The 27,756-nt window shown below is 41.2% G+C and overlaps 3 protein-coding genes across 5 annotated transcripts in view; 2 read left to right on the top strand and 1 right to left on the bottom strand.

The window, feature by feature from the left end:
- LOC308083074 (sodium-coupled neutral amino acid transporter 3-like) overlaps positions 1–7,483 on the top strand; it is a 61,677-nt gene extending 54,194 nt beyond the window's left edge. The window contains exons 13-16 of the mRNA XM_080425207.1: positions 1,231–1,355; positions 1,825–1,969; positions 3,434–3,537; positions 4,293–7,483. Coding sequence (XP_080281333.1) covers positions 1,231–1,355; positions 1,825–1,969; positions 3,434–3,537; positions 4,293–4,397 — 479 coding nt within the window. The 3' untranslated portion in view covers positions 4,398–7,483. The remainder of the gene's footprint in view (positions 1–1,230; positions 1,356–1,824; positions 1,970–3,433; positions 3,538–4,292) is intronic.
- LOC308083072 (engulfment and cell motility protein 2) overlaps positions 1–27,756 on the bottom strand; it is a 302,126-nt gene that overhangs the window by 32,924 nt on the left and 241,446 nt on the right. The window lies entirely within an intron of this gene.
- Positions 14,858–25,850, top strand: LOC308082997 (inter-alpha-trypsin inhibitor heavy chain H3-like). The gene is made up of 22 exons (XM_080425075.1): positions 14,858–14,984; positions 16,316–16,345; positions 16,554–16,577; positions 17,066–17,220; positions 17,481–17,585; positions 17,703–17,865; positions 17,971–18,081; positions 18,566–18,694; positions 18,969–19,085; positions 19,218–19,386; positions 20,272–20,397; positions 20,903–21,084; positions 21,223–21,408; positions 21,577–21,716; positions 22,084–22,244; positions 22,369–22,398; positions 22,505–22,594; positions 22,692–22,805; positions 24,160–24,361; positions 24,632–24,804; positions 25,222–25,333; positions 25,486–25,850. The coding sequence occupies exons 1-22, from the start codon at positions 14,883–14,885 to the stop codon at positions 25,622–25,624; spliced, it is 2,760 nt and encodes a 919-aa protein (XP_080281201.1). The 5' UTR covers positions 14,858–14,882; the 3' UTR covers positions 25,625–25,850.

The raw sequence follows: 27,756 nt of genomic DNA, 5'->3' as shown, positions 1-27,756 counted from the left end.
AGAAAAAATTGGCGTGGGAGGACAGTTTTGTTCATTTAATATTAGGATAGTAGTAGGATGATGTTGGAACGCTAAAGTAGGCTACTACCTACCTACATATTTCTCTTGATTTGATTGTGTTTTGGCTGCCCAGCCTTCTTCAACATCAGAGAAGATCGTAGTTGTATTCTGAACACCTCACTGATGCACCTGGTGTGTGTGCTTTCTTTTTCATTGGGAAGAAGAAGAAGAAGAACAGTGAAACATAACATAATATCTGGTTTGTGTTGAGGTTGAGAGAATAATCCTGATATAAGTATGCCCTCTAGTGGTCATGGCTCAAATGACAACCTTTTGATCTGCTATGCTGTTCTATAAGGCAGGTGTCTTCAACGTCTTTCCAGGCCAAGGACCCCTTAGTTGAGAGAGAGATGAAGCAGGGACCCCCACTACATATTGTATAACATTATGTTGCAGATTAAACCTTTTCATAGATTTCATAGATAGCTTAATGGACTTGTTTGACAGCACTGTCATCAGTGTTGGATTCATGTTAATGTGTATTTTCAGACAGTTAACCACTTAAACCCTCAATACTTGATCTGCTCTTTTTTCCCTCATTGCCGAAAATAGCCGATCTACAAGTAGATCGGCTATTTTTGGCTAATGTTCCCCTCAGAAAAGGAATTCTAGGGTTCAAGTGTAATGTAAAAAAAAGTTCCTATCACACAAACATTTGGTGTCCCCCCTGTAGTAATTCTGAGGACCCCCACTATATTTATTTGAAAACTTTAGTTTTGTAGATTTTGATTGATATTACAAAACATACATTAACCTCTTCAGCCCTATACACATTTTGGCCATTTGAAGATAGCCGATCTACAAGCTCACAATGCGTCGCGATGCGATAGCCTGGTTCCAGACAAATCTGCCATTGCAAAAAAAATAATTGCCCTCCACACAGTGTGATATTGTCTGGCCACGCTAGGCTAGCGATGCGACACATTGTGAGCTTGTAGATCTGCTATTTTCTAAAGATTTTTTATACATTATACATACATACATTCTGCATAATGAGTACTTTTACTTTTGGTACTTTAAGTACATTTTGCTGCCAATACTTTTGTACTTTTACTCAAGTACATTTTAGAATTCCAAAGTTTTACTTGTAACAGAGTATTTCTACATTGCAGTATTGATACTTTTACTTAAGTAAAAAAAAAAGAGTTATTTTTCCACCACTGTTTGTAGGTGAGGTGGAGTCAGAGCTGTTGCATACCTACAGCCGCATCGACCCGTACGACACTCTGATCCTGTGTGTGCGTGTGGCTGTGCTCATCGCTGTCACCCTCACGGTGCCCATCGTGCTCTTTCCTGTAAGTCACATTTTATTGGACACACAATACAACACACACACACTGTGGCTATAACTATAACGATTGACCATGTCCCTGCAATAGGGCATAGCAGTGGCAGCCATTTTGTGGTGAGATTTCCGAAAATATTTATATACATTATTTTAAGCCTGCGAACCAAGCCATCCAGGCTCCTGGTGAATCGTGACCATAAAAGATTTGATTCTGTGTCAAAAAATATTTAAATATGTGTTATATTATATACTAATCAAATGTTTTATGCTCATGATTCACTAGGAGCCTGGGTGGCTTAGTTCCAGGCTTAGAATAATTTATATATAAATATTTTCGGAAATCTCTGCGGGAATAATGAATGGGTTTTCTATCGGTGGCACCACAAAATGGCCACCACTGCTATGCCCTATACTATAGCTATAGCCAAACATGTTCCTTCAAGGGTGTTTGACTCTCTGGTGTTTTGCGGTTCTAGGTCCGGAGAGCTCTCCAGCAGATGTTTTTCCCCAACAAGACGTTCTACTGGCCTCGCCACATCGCCATCGCCGTAGTCCTGCTTTCCATCATCAACATGTTGGTCATCTTTGCCCCCAACATTCTGGGCATCTTTGGCATCATCGGTATGTTAAGACCAGTGGTTCCTAGCTTAGATTTTTGCCCAGGACCCAAACTATAGTGAAATGAGCAGATCTACAAGCGATGTGTTTTTAGTTTTTCTTGCTCTGTAAAGCACTTTGAGCTGCATTTATGTCATGAAAGGTGCTATATAAATACAGTTTATTATTATTATTATTATTATTATTATTATTATTATTATGTTGCAAGCTTGCAGATCTGCTATTTTCACTACTTCAACTTTTTAAAAATGTATTTATGGAAATTATTATTTTCTTTTTTATGAAATCCTTTTGAAAAATGTTGGAATTGTTTTTAATTGATGAAAAGTTGTGATTTGTTTTTTGTATAAACGTTTTAAAATATTTTGAAATAATAGGCTATATATTTGTTTATTTGGGGGGGGTGCAAGGGGGAAGAGAGCTCACTACACAACTATGTGTATTGTGGCATAATAACTAAATTCTGCCCCATGATGTTTATTTAAGTCTGGGGAAATTCTTTGGACCACAATTCGATGAATTGAGTACAAAGGACCCCAATGGAAACAAGCCATAGGCTTTCTTGGGTTAAATCCTTTTAGCAGACCTTGTATTAAATTGTACTTTCCTGTGCTTTTTTTTGGCAAACTGCAAAGTACTGAATCAATCCTTCAATCACTTTGTCATTGACTTGATGTGAATAAGAGAATGTACATCTGTCTGAATCCATCTCTCTGGCTTTCATCCTTGGCAACAAAGACAATTATCTCAGTTTTGTCTTTATTTAGTTGAAGAACATTTTAGCACTGCATGCTTCGTTTTACCAGACTGACTCCAGCATGCCCCCACACCTTTACAGTAAACTCAGAGCCCTTACATAATCATATTCTTAGTATCTTTGATCTCAAGTAAATCCTATCAAAGTATTCCTCAGACATAAAAATGTACATACGCTAAGCTAGGGCTTTAAAGATATTTGAAGCGAAGCTTGAAAGTCACCTCAGGAATGCTTGGTATTTTATGGACCGGATCTGAAAAAAACAAAAAAACAATCTTGTGACAGTTATGCAATTGAGACACTATTTTTTTTCTCCAAAATGTGGTTTTCATAACTGTGAGATACAGCTTGACAGTTGTCTGAGCTTCAAATGTCTTTTCCCAGTCCATCTCGCAGCAGTTTATGGGAACTGAAAGAACCTGGTGTACTCAGGGGCAGATTAACCCTACATGGTGCCCGGTGCTGAGACCCGTTTTGGTCTCCTTAGCCACGTTTGACCGTTTTAGCGCTCCTTCAGCAGACATTACTCCTACATTTTGGCACTCTACTTTCACTTTTACCCCGCCGCTTGGTTCCCCCCCCCCCCAAGGTGGGTAACCTGTGCTGCAGCACCTAAAGGCCTTGCATTAAGCCGGCACTACAGTTGATGGGGAGGCAGCTACAGTATATCATTTCTTTTAACTTGGGGTTTTTTGTCTCCCGTTTCTCAGGTGCCACATCTGCCCCATGTCTCATCTTCATCTTCCCCGCTGTTTTCTACATCCGTATCGTACCCAAAGAAGAAGAGCCACTCCGCTCAACCCCCAAAATACTGGTGAGGATAGAGTCTAATGACAGTCTAATCCAGTGGTGTGTTCTAGGTTTTTCCGATACGATAATCATTCCCTGCACGACATGTGTGTGGTCGTGGAGATACGCTAGTGTGTTTTCAATGGATGAAATGGTTAGTAGAGGGCTAGGCTTGGCTACAGACATTTTCTGCAGGTCACACTACGTATAGCGTCACTCTGTAGAACACAACACTGATCTAATCTACACAGTAATACCAGAAGTGTTAAAGCTACACTATGTGACTTTTGTTGGTGTACAAAATGTGCATGGAAGAGTATGTTACATAATATTATATATCATCAAACAATATATAACTCACACAATTGTGGTGGTTGTATTTTCCCTATTCTTCTATTGAGACATTTATAGATAGATAGATAGATAGACAGATAGATTTCCCGCGGGGGAAATCAGTCTCCAGCACAGTTAAGAATTACAGGTACAGTAAAGAGGTAAAAGAGTAAGGCAAGGCAAGAAAAAGAAAACAAGCGCTGTCAAAACAGAACAATATCCTGTGGTCTGGTTTGACCCCTACTGGTTGACAGTTGGTACTGCCTGAAGGTCAAAATTAAATGTCTGCCCTGAGCAAGCAGGCCGGCTCTATTAGCTCAGTGGTAAAAATGTCAGCACTTGCATGTGGGGACCGCGGTTTGAATCCGGGGTATAGGACATGAAAGTTACTGAGTGTATAGCTCTGTAACTATCTTTCTCATTCACCGTTTTCCTTCTCTCTTCAAGGCTGCTATTTTCGCTGGGATAGGCTTCCTCTTTATGATAATGAGCCTCAGCTTCATCATCATCGATTGGACATCTGGGAGCAGCAAAGCCAGTACTGGTCACTAGGCTCTGTCGTAATGATTCGTTTTTCAGGTTTTATATTGTTAAAGTAGTATTTGTGTTGTTGTTTATTTTTGTTGTTGTTATTGTTGTTGTTGTTTTTATTTTGGATCATGTTGTTGAACATGCCCTATATCACTTCCATGAGAAAGTTGTGGACACAGACCTTTAAGGTGGAGGAGCCAAGTGTAGTCTAGCTCACAATAGTCTCACGTAGCCACGACGATCGGAGAGTGCTCCGGCCTTTACCGAAACGTCTATATGACATCTAAATTCTATTTAGGGTGACCAGAAACAAATACAGAAATGTAAAGACAAACTGCGCTATAGAACCAATGCAAAAACATTAGGGCGGTTCTTCATATTGGGACAATAAATTAGCGAAGTCCTGACGTCACTCGTTCAACCCCTGGGTCACAGAAGTATTTTCTCTATGGAGAATTGGGTCATCTTAGAATCGTTCTAAATTGTGGTCCAAAAATAAACAAATTGTCCTGGCGTTATTGTCAGGGAGGTGGCTCTGTATCGTTTACGATAGTCAGTCTCTCATATTTGATAGTCTGTTTCTCGTGAAAATGTTGTTAATTTGGCAGCGGTAACGTTGGCGTTTTCTTGCCGTCAGTTGTTTCATATCCATATCAAACTGTTGTGCTCATTTTATTTTTGGAACACAGTTCTTACAGTAAGCAATATTAAACACGTCTATGGGAATTCAGAATGGGGAGAAAAAATAAAGTGACCCAGGTAGGATGCGTAAATTACGTAAGACTTTGGAAGCTCAATATCAGGATTGGCTTCCAACGCAGTAGGTGGCGACAGTAGGTTTTCGATCTCCTATCGTCTGGCTAATACGTGGGACTACGTTCACAAGGTCTCTCAGTCCAGATGGACTGTTCTCTCACTCTTAGCACACGGAAATTGTACATTCTGCCACATTCTATGAACAGGTGCAGGCCAGTATAATTTCTTGGGAAGTTTAATAGCACATGATTTTTACACCTTTGCGCCAGGTGAATAAACATGGCTCCTTTCCATTCAGGGGCTGTGCCTTTTGTGAGACTTTAATATCAAGATAAGTAACAACATCATCAGTTCAAATTAGGCTGTCTGTCATCTTTACGCACCTGGCCCACTGAAGACTAAAGCCGTATTTATGCTTATCGCTTAGCTGTACACTGCACGTAAAACGGCCGATCTACAAGCTCACAAGTGAACTTGTAGATCGATTGTTTTCAGTGTGCGACTTAACATCTGCCACCCCTCTCCATCTGTCGCTACCCTGTCCTTAGATAAGTGGTTCTCAACTTGTGTGTCAGGACCCTCAGGGCGTCTTCTGGGGACCCCCCCAAAATCATTTGGGGAGGGGTCCCCAGATGACATTGAAGTGACAATTTAAGGGTTTTTAAGACCTTTTTAATACCTCAAAAAGAAAGAAAAGAAAAAGACCATTACTGCATCAAAAGTAATTAAAAAAAACTATATTATAAAAACTGGTCAAACATTGGCCAAATTGTCAAATAATATAAGAAGGAGGCAAACATTTTGAAAATAGCCGAACTAGCTTGAAGTTCGGCTATTTTTCACAATATTTATCTGTGGAAGCGAGTCAAACTAAATATGTAATGCCTCAACTCTTACATTCCAAGTGCTTATCAGGGTGGGGGGGTCCCCAGTTCAAATATGATTCTTTGGGGGGGGGGGGGGTCGCGGCCTGAAAAGGTTGAGAACCACTGTCCTTAGATGACCTATAATCTACCAACCCCCCCTGTTCAACACAAAGATCTGTGCTGCCTTCAGGGTCACAGAGAAACCTATGGCATTGAGTGATAGACCTTTATTTTATGATTTTTAAGCCTATATTTAAGTTATTCGAGTAACAACAGCGTGGCAACTATTCTGTAGAGCTACAGTTAAGCTAAGCTAAGCGTGGCATTAGAATCTATTATGCACAGGGACATCAGAGTATTGAGCAGCACTGCCCCCTGCCGGTTTTGTCTGTGTATCTGTCCTTTGATCTGGACAAAATGGTTCTCAAACTTTTTTAATTTCAAAGACCCCCCATAACTCTGAGAGTGTACAAATGGTACCCTTTTGGTCCATTTGGTTCCATTCGTACACTCTCAGAGTTACAGACCTGGTAAGGGTCCATTTGGAACCCCTTCTAGGAACCCAGAGGGTCCCTGAACCCCACTTTGAGAACCACTGATCTGGACACCGCGGTGCTCACTGTGAGCCAGCAGGGGGCGACATCATTAACACAGTAAAAATCCTTAGTGATAACTTAACTTGAGAGTGCACATATTTACATTGCATTTGTACACTCTTGGAGTTACAAATGGATAAATTAACACCTTTTTATTTTTGCCATAAGAACTCTAGACAATATTATATACTGTAGATGTATTATTTTTCATCATTTCTACTTGATAAAAAACCTCATGAGAAAAAATGTGGTATGGAGTGTAGCGGTGGTTCAAAGCCAGGGCATATTGTGGCAAATCAACATCAAAGTGGCAGGTTTCATATTGGTAGCTTTTTTTTTTAATGGATCTTGGCTTTCCAGGTCACAGCCCAAAGGAAAGCCTATACTGGGTGTGTAGCCTTCACCTCAGTATTACCGTCTAAGGGGCCATGATAAAGGCTACAGAAAGTTGGGTTATATTGACGCAAGCGATACAAGGAACGGAAATAATAATGCTATCCTCCCAGTATTTCTACTGGAATAGGGATGCTTGTCTGTGTACGTATATATGTTACATGACATGTGAGAAACCAGTACGAGAAATGGAACGAGGAGCGCCCGTTTTTCCAGTGCGCCCCACCACCGGCCGCCAAGGCAAAAATGCGCGGCGATTAGTGGCGATCCCTTCCCGGGAAGGGGCGGCCATAGCTGAGTGGTTAGTGAGCCCGCCTAGGGAGCCAGAGGCCCTGGTTGCCCCAGGTACAATTCCAGGCCAGGCCAGCAAATGTGTCGATGAAATGAAATTTGTCCCTGAGCAAGACTCTTAACCCCTAATTGCTCACAGGCCCTCATTGGAAACAAGACCGCAAGGACTTTCATGAACGGACCTGTTAAAGGAATTATCCTTATTCCCGTTCGGCGAAAATGGGCGCTCCCCTTTCCGTTTTTCTCACTTGTACTGGTTTCCCATGTACTGAAACATATAATATATATATATATAGCCTATATATATATATATATATACGCACACGCACACACACGCACACACACACAGTATATTAACTACAGGGTTGCTTCAATTTGGTGTCTGTAAACATTGCTTTATTTCAGCTTGAGCCCGTATACTGAAATTAAAGTGATGTGACGCCATATGCAGACAGACATGTAATCATCGTCTCTAACTGTCCTGCAAAGTTGATGGTTAACTATAGCACTTTTTGTCTGATAAGCACAAGTTCTCTGTGCAGCCATTAATCAAATAACATGCAAATAATGTGTTAGTATGATGCTCATATATTTGATAGATATGATTTAAGGGAATGCCCCCAGATTAATCTAAATCATTATATATATATAATGTTGGTTACAAAAAAACAACAAATTAATGTGTGTGGAAGGTCTAACGTGGTACATGGACGTTTTGTCAGATTACTTGAAGTTAATCTTCCTGTGCTTTTTGCCTCCATGGTCCATATAGGTTCCCTCCACTACTCTAATACGTAGAGTAACTAATTAACGGTTGTACTGTAAAGGGGTGTTGAAATGTCTGTGTTGTTTGAGAAGAAACATGGCTCTACCGTATTGGAGTTGTGGTACTTAATGTGCACATGTATTGTTAAACCTGTACCTAATACTCGAATTGGAAGTATAAAGTGAAGTGTTGGTCTCATTATCATTAATAGGCGAGCTGTTGTTTTAAACTAGCTGTTAACACTTGTTCAGGCTAATGAGCTGGATCAGACTAAAATGACTTCATAAACACTTCAAAAGCCTGATAATGGATATCAGTGTTATTTTACGTTTTTGTCTTTTGTAGTATTGTCTGACGTGAGTCAGTAGCGTAATAGTGAGGGTCATTTATTATTATTTTTTTAACATGTCCCATGTTGCTGCTTTGTGGGGTACCAGCCCTAACATGGAAATACCATTCGGCTGTGGTCCCATTTTTATTTTATTACTTTTTTTTAATGATAAATCTTGTTCTCACACCAGAGAGTGCTGTATGAGTATTGTATAACTGTTAGAATTGTTCTTCTTGTCAAACTTAACCTTTTTGTGATTAAGCATCTTTCAATCAAGTTTGTTTTCAATATTTCTGCAGGTACCAGTGTTCAGCACAACTTATGGAGTATAGCCTTGTATGGCTGTGTCGCAAGCTCAAAATAACTGACGTTCAACCGGAAAACACATTTTATTTTTATTTTCAGTTATTTTTGGTGAGCGAGATGGTCGTACGACCGGTTGTGAATTAGCCATATAGCCAGTTTCATTGAAAGTCTCATTGCGATCTTTGACTAGCCTACATGTTGAGATTGTGACGTGAATTACACCTCACAAAAACATACATGTGATACATATACTCTACCTTTCTTTTCACACATTAATTTAAAATCTTTTTATGGGTGAAAAATGTAACATGGAAGTGATGGAACTAAATCAATAGACCAGTAGTGCTTTTTTCTCCAAGGCACATACAAACATTCCACCCCAACTCAAACTTAACCACTTAAGCCCTGTTTTATACTTAAGTCGTACGACGGTCTCGCACAAGCAGCGACGCAAAGCTTTTTTGAAAATCTTTGCAAATATGTTCGCTTATAACGACATTCCCAGAATAGGAAAGCCAGGTGGAAAGTGGCTGAAAATGGCCAACATCGTAGTGAGGAGCAGATAGGGGAGACAGTGCAACTGTGCAGATAACCTCGAGACAGTGCAACTGTGCAGATAACCTCGAGACAGTGCAACTGTGCAGATAACCTCGAGACAGTGCAACTGTGCAGATAACCTCCGGTAACCTCCCATGTTGACATTTTTTGAGTCTTCAGCCTAAATGGTGCGCCTTCGCACGGCGGTGTTGCGCGTGGAAAATGGCAGACCTACAAGCTCACGATGCGCCGCATCCGCGACACATTATTTGCGAGCTTGCGGGTCGGCCGTTTTCGACACGCAACGTCATTTTGTCTGATTTATTGAAATGTGTTTGACTGAATAATGACATAATAAATATTGACATCAGCAGCATTTATAAATAATGTATATAAATGTAAACCCTTTATATTCTACTATATGCATATCTAGTTTGTATAATGTAAATAGCAAGGTACAGTTTTAGTCTGATTAAAAATATAAATGTAATCATTTATAAAGTGCTTTTAAACCCTTTCCCCTTCAATTTATGTCTATTTTCTTGTATCTATATTTTAATACATTGCTGGCAGTTATTGTACTGGAAACAATGTTGCAATAAAGATGAGGTAACAATATTGGAAAGTGTCTCTATATTATGTGCCCATTTACAGTGCATCTGTGAACTTGATTTAGATCATCATTGGAGTGGGCCATCCACCCTCATCTAGTAATGTTATGTACAAAGTGTTTTATGATAAGCTGTACAGTTTGCTCCAAAGTGTCTGACAAAGTCATTGGTGATTTTAACATCAACTGGCTTGATAAATTGAAAAAAGGAAAAATATAACTTAAGGAATCCTATATTAGAGTATATTAATATAGTTGCAGGACTGCCAGATCACTCCTTTATGCTTGAATCTTGAAAATGTACAATGGAGAGTTTCAATTATTCAACAAAGCATTTCATCAATTCAGAAAACAAGTTTGAGAGTTTTTATAAACGAGACAATCAGTTTTATGAGGAAAGTGAAAAGTGAATCTAGTCTGTGGAACTGTCTTTCTTCAGTATGTATGGTTGATGTATGGTCTCTTAAGAAACATGCTTTTAAAACTACTAAATACATGTACCATGAAAAGAACAAAGTCAAATTGAAAATTCAAAGCAAATGTTTATATCTACATAGGTAGGCCTAATAGCAAACCTAATGGAAACTAACAGGGAAGATCAATAAGTCTACAAGGAATATTGCACTTATGAAAGGAAATTACACCAAGACCAAGACCATAACGTCCATAATAATTTAGAATTCCTATAGAAATGCATTTTTGTGAAGGAGGCCGATGCACACCTCAAGGATTGGCGACGGGTGCGCAAGTCAAAAATGCACAATTTAGGAGGAGATCTCTGATGGTTAAACCAAAGAATAGGACCGCACACCGTCTGAATCTTGCAAAAAAAATTTAGCTATTTTTTTTATTTTTATTATTTTTTATCCCACGATTTTTGTAACCCATTTTTTTCACCCGGTGCCAATTTCCTAAGTGATCCTGGGCGCTACACCAGCCCTACACCAGCGCTACACCAGTCCCCCACAGCCAGGGAGGCCAGGGCCGAGCTCATGCTTCCTTCACTACATGAGAGCCAACTGACCTTCTTGTCACCTGACAGGGGAGAGTTTCCCCGGTAGGACGTAGCGCGTGGAAGGAACACGTTATTCCAACCAGTTCCCTTCCCCTCCATCAGGCGCCCCGGCTGTCATGGGGGAGGCGGTATAGCGACCAGGATTACTACATGTTTTTGTGAGGGTATTAACTACCCTAGGAGACACGGGGAGAACATGCAAACTCCACACAGAGTTTCGCCAAAAAATTTAGCTCTTTATTTGACGTTTCGGTTGTTAGACCTTCATCAGGACAGACAAAAACTAATTGTCTGTCCTGATGAAGGTCTAACGACCGAAACGTCGAATTTCGGCTTATGAGCCTAGGTGCCCGGACCTCTAGGCCAGGTCCGGGCCTTACCATTACTTTTTAGCTCATTTCTGTTTTGTTTATTCTGTCTTGCTGATAAGACCACTAACTATGTCTGAGAACTCATTGTTATTGTTCACAGAGGCGTGCCGAACCTTTTCCCAGTCCACGGGTTTAAAGCAACATTGTAGCATAGAATCATGAATTATGTGCCATTCCAACCAGATTCAAACCTCCCTTTCAAATTATTTATGACCGGCTCCTTTTTCAGCCTCTGCCCATAGGCAGGGAGTAGTTGGACAGAGCTGTGATCTGATTTGCCGAATGGTGGGTGGAGGAGGTCTTTGTAGCCCTTCCCGGAATGTAGACTTTGTCAAAGAGTGGGCATAATGCAAATAGAACATGAATGGTAAAAAGTGTGTATAAATAGTTTTTTTCTAAATGCACTGGAATTAAAAACAAATCCAGTAAAAGATTTTGCAATATTGACAATATAAGCGAGTGCACTTTGCACTGTAGCCTAGATCTCTCCCATACAGTGGACACTGATACTCATCAGCATGACTGTGGCAGCTTTATTGTAGATACACTAATGTTAAAGTGAATTCGGGAACAGAGGTTATGTTTTCGCCCATGTCTATGTGTCTGTGTGACCACTGTGACTAAATAAAAAGATGACACCATTCGTTGTTTGCATGGCAACTTTCTTTTTTTCCCCTTTTACAATTAGTGCACCATTGATCATTCTCATTGCCATACTGTATATTCACCGAAGCCACTAATGGTGCTTTACTGTACGTACATGGGTTGTGAGTGTACACGAAGTGCATTGGTAAAAAAAAGCAAACATGCACTCATGTTTAAACGTCGTTTTCATCCAGCCAAGTATAAATAAGCTTCTTGGACACACAAAGCCCTCTTTGCTCTGCAGGGTCAGAGATTGCTGCTCTCACCTCTCTCCATGTAGCACTAAACAGAAAGCATTTTGTCAGAATGCTGCAATTAACTTACTAGTTTATTTAGTAATTTACTGTACACATTGCATCCAGTGTCCCATACTTTGCATGATGGATGGCAAGTGGTACATCTGTGTCAAGGAGTGTGTGTGTGTGTGTGTGTGTGTGTGTGTCCGTATCCGTGTGCGTGTGCGTGTGTGCGTGCGTGCGTGCGTGCGTGCGTGCGTGCGTGCGTGCGTGCGTGCGCATGTGCATGTGCATGTGCATGTGCATGTGCATGTGCATGTGCATGTGCATGTGCATGTGCATGTGCATGTGCATACGTGCGTGAGACTCAGAGAGAGAGCATACTGTACCCACTGCTGACTCATGAGCTTTGGGAATATTTACTTAGTTTTTCTTTTTCCTTTTTTCCCCTCATCTTTTTTCAAACTGTATAAGAAACGGAAAGAAACTTAGTTGTAAAAAAGGGCACATTGATGTTTTTGGTCTCTGAAACACACTAAGTTAAAGTGACCATAGACAGGACAGCGACACACCATGCCCTACTGGCTCACCTGCCAGTGAGATCCCCCACTATACTCCTCCTGTTCAACACCCCCGCTGACAAGCCCCGCGCCAGCCCATAGGGGTACTGTATGTGCAGCGACAAATATCACTCTTACCTCCCCCGAACACGGGCCAATTGTGTTTGTACAGTACAGACTATAGACGCTTGGCAACGCTTGGCCAAGCTGGATGCACCGCTGAGGATTCGAACCCCTAGACTCCACTAGTGGACAGGTACTTTACCCCAGCGCCACTCAGGGTTTTAATCTCACTTTTGTAAAGCTTTAGCATGCACAGGTGGACCACGGCATGGTGGCTTGAGCTACCTCACAGACCACAGCACGTGAGGCCGCAGGGACGCAGGTCTGACGGGCTGGTGTGCAACACAGGTGCTCCCCAGAACTCTGCTGTCTCCCTTCCTGTTCACTGCCCATACCTCTGATTTCCGCTACAACTCAGAGTCATGCCAGCTCCAGAAGTTCTCAGATGACACTGTCATCGTCAGCTGCATCACAGACGACTACACGAGTGAGCATGAAGAGGTAGTGAGGGACTTTGTGAGGTGGAGTGAAGTTAGTTTGCAAGACCAAGGAAATGGCCGTGGACGCAGACGCAGGAGCAAAAGGATCCCACTGGTTACACATTGGACTGGACTGATAACTCATGCCCTCTACAGTAAGAGCAAGAGCAGGCTGTTCTTGCTGAGGAAGCTCAGATCCTTTGGCGTGTAAAAAAGGCCACATTGATGTTTTTGCTCTCTGAAACACACAAAGTTAAAGTGACTAGACAGGACAGCGGCGTCCCTCCTTATGCTCGTGGGGGGGTCATAAAGGTCATAAAGGCTTCTAATACATACGATTTATATAGCGCTTTTCTAGGTACTCAAAGTTGCTTGACGGAAACAAAATAAGAACAACTATTAGGAAAAACTAGTTTAAAAGGTTAAAAAATATATACTAAAGAAAGGTAAACAAAGGGGTGTTGGGATTCATGTAGGGAATGCAAGTCTGAAAAGGTGGGTTTTGAGTGTGGTTTTGAGTGTGATTGCCAACCAGGAGGTTGGCAATTGGCATCACCCGAACCTGAGGGAGCGGGAAGGGGGCGTGGCGTTGGATGAATAAATAAGCCTAAACAGGCTGGCTCTGTCGTTGGGGTTACACTGGATGTGGTGAAGGTGCGATAGGAAGGACGTATTCCTCTACCCCAAGATAAGGCTGCAGGGGGGGGGGGGGGGGCTTCTTCAGTCCTTTGTGCCGTTTGCCATGAGAATGTATAACGAGGGACTCAAAGGGCAACGGTAACTGACTCTTTGCGACTTAGTAGCATTAAGACGGTGTGTGACTATTGTAACATCCAATCTGTTGACACCAATCTGTGGTCTGTGCTGATGATGTCATCATAACTATGGGTTACCGTGCTACCATTTTGTCATGTTCTGCATAAGGCAGGAGGATTGTAAAAAGTGTTTACGTCTGTATACCTATCTATCTATCTATGGTATCTATCTATCTATCTATCTCTCTCTCTCTCTCAGGGGTCTTCAACGTTTTTCAGGGCAAGGACCCCTTAGCTGAGACAGAGATGAAGCAGGGACCCCCATACTACATATTGTATAAAATTGTGTTGGAGATTAAACTTTTTCATAGATATCATAGATAGCTTGTTTGGCAGCACTATCATCAATGTTGCACAAATAAATGTTAGTTTTTTTTATACATTAGCTTCTCTATTAATTCACGTTAATGTGTAAATATCAGACATTTAACCACTTAAACCCTCAATAGTTATTAAACTTGACCTTTGGCTCTGTACTTGGTTTGCTCCTTTTTCCCCCACTACACCGTCCACATTGCTGAAAGCGCGAGGCGTTGTGAGCTTGTAGATCGGCTATTTTGGGCTAAAGTTCCCCTCAGAATAGGGATGCTAGGGTTCAAGTGGTTAATGTATTTTTTTTTTTTACAGAAACAAGGTTCCTATCACACAAAGATTTGGCGGCCCCCCCTGTAGTAACTCTGAGGACCCCCTAGGGGTCCCGGACCCCGTGTTGAAGACCCCTGATCTATCTCATCTCCTGCCATGCTGAAGTCTGGTCTTTTGGTCAATATTTCAACACAACACACACATTTTGAGCCCTCCTCCTGGGCAGGGACATTGGGCTCTCTCTTCTAAGCAATGAAGTGAGTGAGTGTTTAGTGGAGTTTAGTCATGTCTGGGTTGAGGAGCGTTGTGCTGCTGTGGAGCTGTGTCTGGCTTCTCAGCCAGGCCCAAGGAGCTTTGGTTATCTCCCGCAATGATGCTGTCATACAGGTAACATCACTGCTTCTCTTCTCCTTCTACTATTTTGTGGTTGAATTTATAACAATAATAATAATAATAATACTGTAGTTCAGCAGTTTTCTCTTTTTTAACTCATTAAGACCGGGACCGCATCTGTGTCATTTTCAGATTTCTTTGGCTATTCAAAAAAATCAACACAACACAACAACAATGTTAGCATTTTTTCAACACAACAACAATGTTTGCATTTTTTTAAGCAAACATTTGTAACTAAAATCTTTGCTTCTGGGGATTCTACAAATGTCATGTTGCTATAATATCAGTAGTTACCAATATGCCTCAGAGCTTATCAATTCCTTATCAATGCTGGCATGTTTTTCTGACAGTTGCTCATTGCAAAACAGTGATGTTATGTGTCTACGTTACGTGGCTTAAAAGGAAAAGATGTGGAGAATTTGTATAATTCTTACACATTCTTCTACATGTCTTAATTTAATTAAGTAGACATGCATGCTTTAATCTATTGTTTGACACTGTGAGACTGTCAGAGAGATAAGTGTAAAAGTGCGCTCCTGGTTGCCTACTGTATATACCATCAAATTTCAACACATTTTCATCACATTTAGAGGCTCTCAGTTGTGGAGCTCTCTAGATGCGTCACTTAAGTCATCACTATCCTTGCCAATACTTAAGAAACATCTAAAACAATATCTAATTTCTTCCTCACGGTAGTCCATCTATATTACTTCTGATGTGTAATCTGATGTGTAAAAAAATCTTTTTATTTTTCTTCTTTTGCGCAGTTTTTGTGATTTTCTTTATTGCACTGCTTCTAAACTTGTATTATTTTGTATTGTTCTTTTTTTCTTTTTTTAATCTCTAAGTTATTTAATGACCCTGTGCTAAATAAACTAAACTAATCTAAAGTAAACTAAATCAGGTTTCTCCAAAACAGTGACCTTTGATGTATTTGTACTTTGTACTCAGTGTGGAACTTTTTCCACACTGAAAATTGATCAGGAATCAATAAGGGAATCAATCAATCAATCAATCAAAGAATTAGACCCATAGGCAGAATTGCTATTGGCATTGATATCAATACAATCTTTTCATTTCCCATTCCTATGGTCATCTGTCTAACTGGACTATCCAACATTATACAGGCCTCATCTCAGCTTTTTTACTTTAAAATTCATCCTCCTCTTACTGTATGTTACATTCTGTCTCAGAGCAATGCTCCAAGTTAAATGAGTGGTACAGATTCTGATTGAGATTTGACTTAATCGAGACATTCTTCTTTCTCTCCTGTAGCCTACATTTTGTTATTGTGTTAATAACTCACCTTTTCCTGTGAATTCCAGGAGACGCAGGATGCCCCAAGGTTACTTAAGGTATCCATTTACAAAATACATATTTTAATTTAAAGGTACTACATGTAAATACAAAATTATTTATAGTACTTGAATAGGTAATTGAAAAGGCCTGATTCAGTCTAAAAGTTTGAGCTATACTCATAGTGCCTTACTCATACTGTAGTAGCCCCCACTTAATTACTAACATTATGATTACAACAATCTTTATCTCCATTTTTTTTTGCAGAAAAGAAGTACAAACAACGCAGAGGTAAGATACAATATCCCTTTTCTCAGTCTGTTAAGACTCTCCCAAATCACACTGGAATGACTGATTATTATCATTGATGTTTTTCATGTGAGCAAAATGCCAATACCTTTTCTTTGAGCAAAACATTAGAGGCAGCCATGAGAGAGAATCAATCGAGTTGATGAGGAACAACAACAAGAATGGATTCTCATACGAAATGATATACGAAATTACATAGGACCACAATGGACACAAGTCCCCTGGACTTTTTTGTGTTATCCTTTTAGCCTAAATGTCTGACTGTACCTCTTGCTGTTTCTAAAGTCTAATAAAGTATCATCCTTTAGTCTTTGTCTCCAATTATTATTTCCCCCCCTCCATGCCTCGCCCCTCTCTCTCTCTCTCTCTCTCTCTCTCTCTCTCTCTCTCTCTCTCTCTCTCTCTCTCTCTCTCTCTCTCTCTCTCTCTCTCTCTCTCTCTCTCTCTCTCTCTCTCTCTCTCTCACACAGGTGGAGGTGGACAGTGTTACAGTGGACTGTACCGTAGCATCTCGTTTCGCTCACACCGTCATGACCTCCACTGCTCTGAACAAGGCCAACTCCTCACAGGAGATCTTCTTTGAGGTGGAGCTGCCCAAGACCGCCTTCATCACCAACTTCAGCATGTCAGTGCCATCTCTCTGTCTCTTCTTACTGTGTGTGCGCTCGTGCTGCATGGCTGCCTCTGTATCTCCCTGTACATTTTCACCACAATGTTCCAAAGCACATTTGCCTGTTTTTGCAGTTTAAAAATCACATCTATAGTGAACAATCAAATGCACAGTACAGTACTGTATGTACTACCACATACAGTATGTGGTAGTACATACCACATACTTGTGGAAAGCACTTGTGTGCTTTCTAACTCTTCCCAGTTGCTTTCCAGGGAAATTGATAATCAGATGTATGTTGGAGAGATCAAAGAGAAGGAGAAAGCCAAGAAGCAGTATGATAAAGCTGTCTCATCAGGACAGACTGCTGGACTGGTCAAGTAAGTCAGAGCCGGTCAATGGGAAACAGATTAAATAGATATACAACAGTACTACAAATAATACGATATGTTATGCATATTCCCTATCGCTCCTTTGTTCATTCTTTTTTGTTCTAGGGCCTCTGGAAGAAAAATGGAGAAGTTCACTGTGTCAGTGAACATTGCTGCCAATAGCAACGTGAAATTCATTCTGACCTATGAGGAGCTTCTTAACAGGAAACTAGGCCAGTATGAGATTCTGACCCGGGTCAAACCCAAGCAGCTTGTCCGCAACTTTCAGGTGGATCTCCAATTCTCCATGCATGCAGTATATGTTCACATCCCACACTGCTTCATGAAAGACTCATCTCACTGTGTGTATGTGTGTGTGTCTAACTTTGCACAGATTGTGGCAGATATCTATGAGCCACAGGGTATTGCACATGTTGATGCCTATGGAACCTTCTTATCCAATGAGCTGCTCTCTCTGGTGGAGAAAACCGTCACAGACAAAAAGGTAGAGGGTTCAAAATGGCTCCTCGTTGTCATGGTTCTTCAGAAAGCTTGTTTCATTCAACTTCATCTTTGTGTATCTTCTACTCATCTTCCCTAAAATGTAACTATAACTTAAATAAACTATTAATCCAACACTCGTTTTGTAGAAAGAAAGTGTAATATGGGAAACTTAGTATTGACAAACTACCCAGATGACCACCAGAGCAGGCCTCAACATGGAGGTTGTTTCTCAACTCTGTAATATAAAATGGCAAAAAAAGGCATTTTGACCCTCTTTTGCACAATTGCCTTAGGAAATTTGCTGTTTATTCTCTCGCTTGAGAAGAAATAGTTTATTCCACCGAACAGTCCTTGTCCTTGTAAACAAACGTCAGCACACTAGAACCATCCAAATAGTGCCTGTATGTGACAAAACACCTAATACCACCCCAGCAGTGCTTCTACCTCTTGTCTACACATGTCAGATGTAAGTTTCCTTCTTTCAGGCACACATCTCCTTCTCACCGACACCGGAGCAGCAGAGGAAGTGTCCAGACTGTGAGGGAACTCTGATCGATGGAGATTTCATCATCAAGTACGACGTGAATCGAGCCACAAACCTAGGGGACGTTCAGGTCAGCTGCCAACAAATAACAGTTTATCCTCGGAATTTGTCTGCAAACAATTGAATAGAGACTCACTTTGAAACAGTTTTACTCTGATCACATACTGTAAGTTGACTGAAATGAAAATGCCTGATTAACATAATGAACATTCCTAATGCAAAGCATGTCTTGAAACTGCAAAGCTTTTGCTGCCCAAAAAAAGTTAATTGGTGGTCGTGTATTTTCTGTCCTCTCCCTCTGTCACTATAGTATAATATATTCTGTTCTTCTTTTTTCCCCTCAGATTATGAATGGATACTTCGTCCACTTCTTTGCACCTCCTGACTTACCCAGAGTTCCAAAGAATGTGGTGTTTGTGATTGACATTAGTATATCCATGCGTGGGCCTAAAATGAGGCAGGTGAGAAAGTGTAAAGTATGTGAGACAGTGAGTGTGTGTGAGAAAAATGTATGGAAATGATGTACAGTATTTTATGTGGGCTATTCTATGTACATGTTTATGCATGACCTCTGATCTTGTTACCCTGCGCAGACACGTGAGGCATTGATTGCCATCCTCCAGGACCTGCATGAGGACGACTACTTTGCTATCATCCTGTTTGATAATAGGGTTACATACTGGAAAGACTCTCTTGTTATGGCCAGCAAGGAAAATGTGGCGGAAGCCCTGACATTCGCCAGAGGGATACGCGAACGTGGATGTAAGCAGCAGGATAAGTCACGTTTTTAATAGCATAAAAACGATAGATATACACATAGATACTGCTGCTGCTGCAGCTGCTGCAGCATGCTGCTGCTGCTGCTGCTGCTCATCTGCAGGAGGTCTAACCACAATTAAAATCATCCTAACTTGCTGAATTCTCAACCGATTATCAAGCAGTCAAACAAATGTTTGACAGGTAGTTATGTTATTAAAAAATTAGGTTTTCATACCAAAGCACTTTATCTTAAAGGAGTAGTTCACCCAAGAAATTACACATTTTCTATCAATTACACACCCCATGAAGCATTGAATTCATGAAGATTTTTTTTGTTTTTGTCGCATTCCTAAACCAATAATTTGATGACCGGCGGTCTCTCCGGTAGGAGACTCAAAGGAGACTCTTTGAGTCTCCTACTGGATACATTAGCATCTTTCCGCCGGTCATCAAATTATTGGCTTATTGGCGACAAAATGTAGGAGTAGCCGTGACAAAGGCACTAGAATACACAAGGAATTGGCATGATGATTAAATTGGGAGAAAATTTTAACGGGGGGACTAATGAGAAATATAGGGTTTCCCTCCACACGTGCTACAGTACGTCCGCGCCAGTGAGGCTCCTCACTGGCAAGTGATTTCATTTGTATCGGAGGAGGCATGTGGTTTCAATACCATCCATTCTGAAGACCAACCTGTAGCAGTCAACAGTGACAAGATTGCACAAGTGTATAATCAACACAAATTGGGAGAAAAATTTGAAATAATTGGCAAAAATAAATAAATAAGTCACATCTTTTTCACTTCCTGGATAATGATTGAAAGCAAAGAACCAGATGAACTTGAATATCATTGCACACAGCTGACTGTGTGTATTTCCCTTTCCAGGGACCGATATCAATGATGGAGCACTGGCTGCTGTAAACATGCTGTTAAAAGACAGGAAAGACAACAAACTCCCAGAAAGGAGTTTTGACATGATTATCTTCATGACTGATGGAATGCCAAGCAGCGGTGAGCTCAACTTTTGAAATATAATGCAATTAAAGTAATCCTGAAGACTAATCCTGAAGCAAAACAAAAGGTAGCCCTGCCACTAGGGGTATAACTATAAACAACACGTCCTACTATAATCCCAGCTGTACTATAGAATCTGTCTGTGTCCCAATATTTCATATAGGATATAAGCTGTTGCATTTTTGGCAAGTTTGTGCAGAGTTATGGCATGCGCATCCCCGGAATACTGCACATACAATAGTTGGGGCGCATAGAATGCATCCCTGTGTATAGTATATTTATTTACTGAACTGTTTGGTACAGGCCTTATACCAAATGGTCCCTTACGGGTCTGTAACACACTTGTTTTTATTTGGGACCCAGTGTTAATTTAACTTTGAGAGTGTACAAATGTACAAAATGTGTACACTCTCAGAGTTACAGACCCCTAAGTGCCCATTTGGACCCCCTGGTGGTCCCCGGACCCAACGCTGAGAACATAATATACAATATGTGCATGCAGGAATTACGGACCTCCCAACGATCCAAGGAAATGTCCGTAAAGCAATTGACGGGAAAATGTCTCTCTTCAATCTGGGATTTGGAAATGATGTGGATTACGCCTTTCTGGATGTGATGGCCCAACAAAACAAGGGACTGGCCCGCAGAATCTACGAGGCCTCAGATGCAACCTCCCAACTCCAGGTGCAGTAAGGGAGGGTGTGATATAGGATTTATATTATTTGTTCGGACATGTAAAGACTAAAGCTATTACATTTATGTCAGTCATTTAAGCGGATGTTATACACAACATACATGTAGTGATTATTAATATTTTCCCAGGGTTTCTATGAGGAGGTGGCCAGTACTCTACTCTTAGACGTGGACTTGCGTTACCCTGACAACACCGTGGATTCGCTGACCACCAACCACTTCCCTCAGCTGTTCAACGGCTCAGAGATTGTGGTGGCCGGACGACTGGGTGACAATGACATCGATAACTTCATGGTGGAAGTGTTCGCCAAGGGGGTGAGACAGAGGAGTAACTGTAGTCTCTTTAGCCGAGAAAGCACAGTAGGCCTATCACTCACCCATTTACTCCCATGACACCCATTGGTCTACATGAAACAATGGTCTTGGTATATGTCTTTTAGTTGAAAAGTGTTAAACAGCTGATGTTCTCTTCTCTTTCTCTAGTCTGTTGAGGACTTTCAAGTGCAGGGGCAGGCGACCGCTGTAGATTGGAACGTTATCTACCCAGAGAAGGAGTACATCTTTGGGGACTTCACAGAGCGTATGTGGGCCTACATGACCATCCAACAGCTACTGGAGCAGAGGTCTGTGTGAATCATCTCAAGCTTTTCTGTCAAGACATTGAGACTGAGATGCGATTATGCGCATAATATGCGATTATGCGCATAATTATCGCATCACATAATATGCGGTGCAAATTTCCGCATATTTTGCAACTTTCCGCATATTTTGCAACTTCGCACAATTTCACTGCATAACATCACATAAAAACCCAGCATATTTCATTGCAAAATCTAGGATTTTTGCCCGCATAATCAAGGATTTTAGCCCGCATAATCAAGGATTTTTGCCCACGTTTTTCTGACGGGTCTAGAGAGTTTCTTATAGTGTAGGAAGTCTATGATGAATAGATACTGTTGAATACAAAATATCAACCTTTTTTTCCCCCAGTAAGACTGGTACAGCAGAGGAAAAAGGCAACACCACAGCCAAGGCTCTTGAGATGTCCCTGCAGTACAATTTTGTCACTCCACTGACCTCCATGGTGGTCACCAAGCCTCAGACTGAGGATGGAGAGAGTGATTTCCTCATCGCTGACAAACTGACTGAGGGTAGGGAAGATGGAATGGGAAGAACCCTTCAATGTGGTCTTGTCTCCATCATTACACAAGCACCATTAAAGCTGCTAAATACATTGTCATCTTCTAATATCTTTTCACTATTTCTTTTCTACAGAGCAACGACAAAAGGCAGAGAGACTAGGAGGTAAAACATTCAATTTCCACCCAACAGCATAAGAAAGGTTTCTGCTTCCAATGGATTCATTTTATTTATGTTTTATTTATCTGGATGCCATTTTGTGTATAACCAGGTGTATCAACATTAACAACATCATATCGACATCATATGTCGAGCATGCCAACAAGAACATCATATCGAGATCCTGCTCCCACATATTTTGGTAAATACCCAAGTGCTAGTATATATTATATATAGCGCAGCTGGACTTTGAGTGTTCAAGTGTTAACTGAGCTCTCACCGTGATAATGTCCTTTCAGTGGATGGAGATCCTCATTTCATGATAGAGCTTCCAAAGAGAGATGATGCACTGTGCTTCAATATCAACGACACACCAGGCACCATCTTCAACCTGGTTAGAGACACAACCACAGGTGATTAAAACACTGCAGTGGACACTGAACAACATCTGATTATTATTCTGACATTAATTTTTGTTTTAGGCTTAAAGGTTTCATGACATGCTGGTTTACAAAACGTTAAAAGTCTTTATCATGGTCCTTCAAACAACCCCATTAAAAGGGTTTAACTGACAAATCCACTCCAGTGAGCCATGGCAGGTTTTTTTCTCTCTGTGTTCTGAAGCCTTTTCAGCTGCAATGAAAAAAAACCTTTTTGCCTGCGGGTGTCGCTGTTGAGGGATTTTGGCTGTCAATCATCACCTCTGCCCCCCCCCCCCCCCCAAAGGAAAAGGATAGGAGATTGCGGGATTAATACACTATGACATCAAAGTCCACGGGCAAATCACAGCATTTTTCTGAGCCTAATTATTCAGAAAACCCCAGACCACAGAAAATCCACTGAATGTTCAAAGTTCTGTTTATTGGGGTGCAATTGAGAAACAAATTGAAACCTAAAAAAATATATATATATAAATTTGATGTCATGAAACCTTTAACCTTTGGAAATAATATTGACCTAGATTTGAATACTCATCACTAGATTTGGAGTGAGTTAAAGTCTCATGTTTACATGTAATAGTCGTCTCCGCCAGGCCGAAAGGCATGGCGAGGGAGTATGTTTTACTTCCTGTCCGTCCGTGTGTCCGTCCGTGTGTCCTGTCCATGTGCGACCAGCTAATCTCAGGCACCGTCGGCCCGGTCGCTGCGAAACTGTGCGCACACACTCCCTGGATGCCAATTCAGAACTTCTGCCCATTTTTTACATGGGCCTGTTATAGCGCCACCAGGAGGCAGATTTGTGCAAAACCCATTTTTTGATATTACTCCTACAGATTTTATCCAAAGGTCATGCAAATCGGTACACAGTATCTCTACAGTCATGTGATCAACACGGATCTGTCAGATTTCCCTATTCCATCCTGATTGGTTAAGGGTGGCTTCCAAAGTTTGCAGGATTGGTCCGTTTTGAACAAAATGCCTGAAATCATGAACGCAGCTTGCGATTTCCGTGAAATTTCACACGCACATTCCCACTATGCCGAGGAAGAAATGCCACCCTTTTCACATTGGCCTGTTATAGCGCCACCAGCAGGTCTAATTTAGCAAAACACATTTTTGGAACAAAATGCATCAAATCATGAATGCAGTGTTCGATTGCCGTGAAAAGCCTAAGAAGAAATGCCACCCTTTTCCCATTGGCCTATTATAGCGCCACCAGGGGGCACAATAACGTACCTGACCTGGCGGAGACCTGTGCTCCGAGGAGCACTTTTTCTAGTTTTATTCTGTGTTTTGTGAGTGACTGAATCCAGTTTTGCTTCCTTAGGCATTTTAGTCAACGGTCAGACTATTGGAGATAAGAAAGTTGCCCCCGATGGTAAAATCAACAGCTACTTTGGACGTTTCGGCATCATTCACAAGACCCTCGGGGTGAGACTGGAGGTGACCACTGAAGACATCTCTGTGTTACAAGATGGAAAACGTGCCAAGTTACTGTGGTCTGATAAAGCTGCCCTCAAAGGACCCAAGTAAGTTATTGGTATAACTTAGACTTAAAGTATCTTCTCACTGAATGAGAGGACAATACAAGTAGACAAAATTATATGTATATTTAAAGGTAAGACTGAATCCCTGCTGCCCACCCTTAGAGGGTACATCTACTGTATGACCACTCCTTTCTCCCCTGCTTCCATCCCTCCCCTCTCCTTCGACTCTTCCATCCCTCCCCACTGCCTCCTCCTCCCATTCTCCTCACTACCTCTGTTCTCTCTGCCCTGGCGCCTCCTTTCCACCACCAGTATGGATCTTCTCTTGACCAAAGACTGCACCCTGATGGTCAGTCTAAAAGATTCTGTGACGTTTGTGGTCCTGCTACACCGGGTCTGGAAGAGCCACCCATACCACCAAGACTACCTGGGCTTCTACACCCTGGACAGCCATCTTCTCTCCCCATCTGTTCACGGCCTGCTAGGTACAGAACCACACACTAGGGGGCAGCACTAGGACAGGATAGAATCTCAGATGTACTGTACAATATATATTCTACCCCCTCCCATATCATGACTAAGATATGTTTTTGCTGTCAAATCAATTTACCACCTTCTGATGTACAGTAATCGTGAAGTTAGGTTGTTTTTCTACTCTTATTCATGTTGAAATATGGCATTATATGCACTGCAGTATATATTATCACGCTAATGTTAATGTTCATAACTTAAGGAATCAAGTAAACATTACCAAAGTCCTTTTGGGTGCTGAAATCTTTTACATGGGTTAGGGTTAACATGCCAATGTATTTTCAGTCCAGACTAATAGAGAATAAACCAGAAGTCCAGAATGATTCCCTTTTGAATAAATTAAAACATTACAATGGTGGGCTGTCCTCCAGGTCAGTTTTACCATGGGGTTGAGTTTGAGGTGGGAGATCTGCGTCCAGGAGAGGTCCCTGAGAAACCTGATGCCACCATGTATGTGAAGGGACAGGAGCTCAATGTGACCAGGTACACATGACTGTCTCATCCTATAGGTATTAGGCTGAATGAATATGTCTAGATCTGGTACAGTTAAAAGTGTGTGTTTGTCTTTGTTTCAATGTACTAATTTTTTTTATACATTTGAGTCAATATAATGTCTCTTTCTCATTGGTCCACAGAGGCTGGCAGAAGGACTATAGGAATGATGTGAAGAATGGAGTAACTATTCCCTGCTGGTTCATTCATAGTAATGGAACAGGCCTCATAGATGGAGATGCCTCAGATTACGTTGTGTCTGGCCTGTTTAAGACTTACTGATAATAGGTACTATAGTGGCAATGACAGGACTCACCGGGTTCCAACTTAGTATAACAAATGTTCATGATTATCAATTTAAACACTCATTACCTAAACTATAATTGTATTTGTACACCATGATCACAATTGGTCTACAAAGTCTCGCAGTGACATCAATGTAAAATGAACTGTAAATAATAGTTTTTGAAACAGAATGGTCAGAGTCTGGTGATACCAAATAAAAATGTCAGCAACAAAAAGCAATTTGTACATCTTTATTTATGTTGGCATTGATGAGTTGTTACTTCACAGGCAATCAATCCACTCTAATATTCAATCAGTACCAATAACAGTTGTTTAGCATGAAATCTATATCCGGATATCTATAATGCATCTATATACAGTATCTTGCGGATGGGCAGATTTTCATTAAACTAGGTGGGAATAATGAATAGGTTCCCCCGAAGAGATGATTGACTTTTAGGTTAAAAAAAAGGTCAAAGGTCTAGGTCAAAATCAAGAACAGATGGGATGATTGTCATGAAGCCTGGTGGGAAGGGATGAATAACCTTTGGATTGAAAGGCCTGGATGTGGTCAGTGGTCACACCATCTGCATCCCCTAGATCAGTGGTTTTCAACCAGTGATCCGGGGACCCCCAGTGGTCCTTGAGGGAGTACCAGGGGGTCCCAAGCGAAATGAGTTAACATAGCGTCACAATCATTTTTAACCACTCAGCTTAGGCCAATTAAAAAATAGCAGATATACAAGCTCAGAGTGCCGCGCTATGAGCTTGTAGATCTGCTATTTTTGTAAAATCCTTGAAAAGGTGTGCATATCTTTGAGTATTTATATTTTTTTAAAGCGAAAATTTACTGATATCTTTGCTTCTGGGGGTCCCTGGCACAAAACATTTTCAAATGGGGGTCCGCGGCCAAATGTATATCAATTTTAGCGGTCCTTGGCATGAAAAAGGTTGAAAACCACTGCCCTAGATTCATATCCTATTCAACACCTAACCACTATACTACCAGGGAAGGAATTGTACTAGATTGGTGATGACGTCGTGGAGTTCATGCCCTTAAGGCTTACATGAAGCATCTCCACAGAGTCAGTTCAAAGGGCGGAAGGTGGCAGGGCATCAAGGGCAACATACCAGAGGGGACTCTTTTGTAACATACAGGCCTATACGTTTGGACTGTCTTTTGTACTTATGCTTAAATTGTATTGTTTTGTATTGATAGCTATTAAATAGACCACCAATTCTGATAACCTGCTCAAGGAGTACCGAAGGTAATTAGCTCTCAGCTAACTCTTGACACATTTACATTGATGTGAAAACTATGTGCATTGTCCTACGCACACACACAAAAAAAAAAAATCTGGAATTAAAAACAAACCCAGTGCGTGTTTTTGCAATATTGACAATATTGACATTAGTGAGTGCACTTTGCAGTTTACACAGTAGCCTCTATACCTCTCCCCCACAGTGGACATTGATACTCTCTCATGTAGATGCACTAATGTTAAAGTGCATTCGAGGACAAACTTGGCACAAATCCTGCTCAGGGGTCTGCTGCCATGACAATAGTCACACTCACACCAGGGGCCAGAGATAGAAAATCTTGTTTCTCTCTCCCTCCAAACAGTATAATAAAATGAAAGAAATTGAGTTGTGTTTTGGGGGTTTTGGTCCCTGAAACACAAAGTTAAAGTGACTATAGGACACATGCTATTGCATGCATGCACACACACATACTACTATGGCATTAATGTTACGACCTTTTTGTGAAACAGTGGGTCAAAAGGTAGCTAACACAGATACCATGTTGACGTGTGAGCTGGCCGTTGTAACCTAGTATTGTACTGTACAGTATTTTGGGGTTGGTCTCTTACTACCTTGCTAAATGATCATTTCCTGGTTAGTATCGGGGTTGTTTGTTTAAATTATTATTTTTGTGAAATGCACCACCCCATCGAATATGACAGTTTACCTGTAAAACTTTAGCATGCACAGTATATTTTCTTTGAGGTGACACACATGAAAGAAGGGTGCGGGATAGCTGGGGAAAATATTTCAACACAACACACACATTTTGAGCCCTCCTCCTGGGCAGGGACATTGGGCTCTCTCTTCTAAGCAATGAAGTGAGT

The sequence above is a fragment of the Gymnoscopelus braueri genome (assembly GCF_963280865.1).
Source record: "Gymnoscopelus braueri genome assembly, chromosome: 3".
NCBI classification, from domain to species: Eukaryota; Metazoa; Chordata; class Actinopteri; order Myctophiformes; family Myctophidae; genus Gymnoscopelus; species Gymnoscopelus braueri.
Note: the sequence above shows the minus strand (reverse complement) of the source record. Positions and strands in the feature narration are given on the sequence as shown.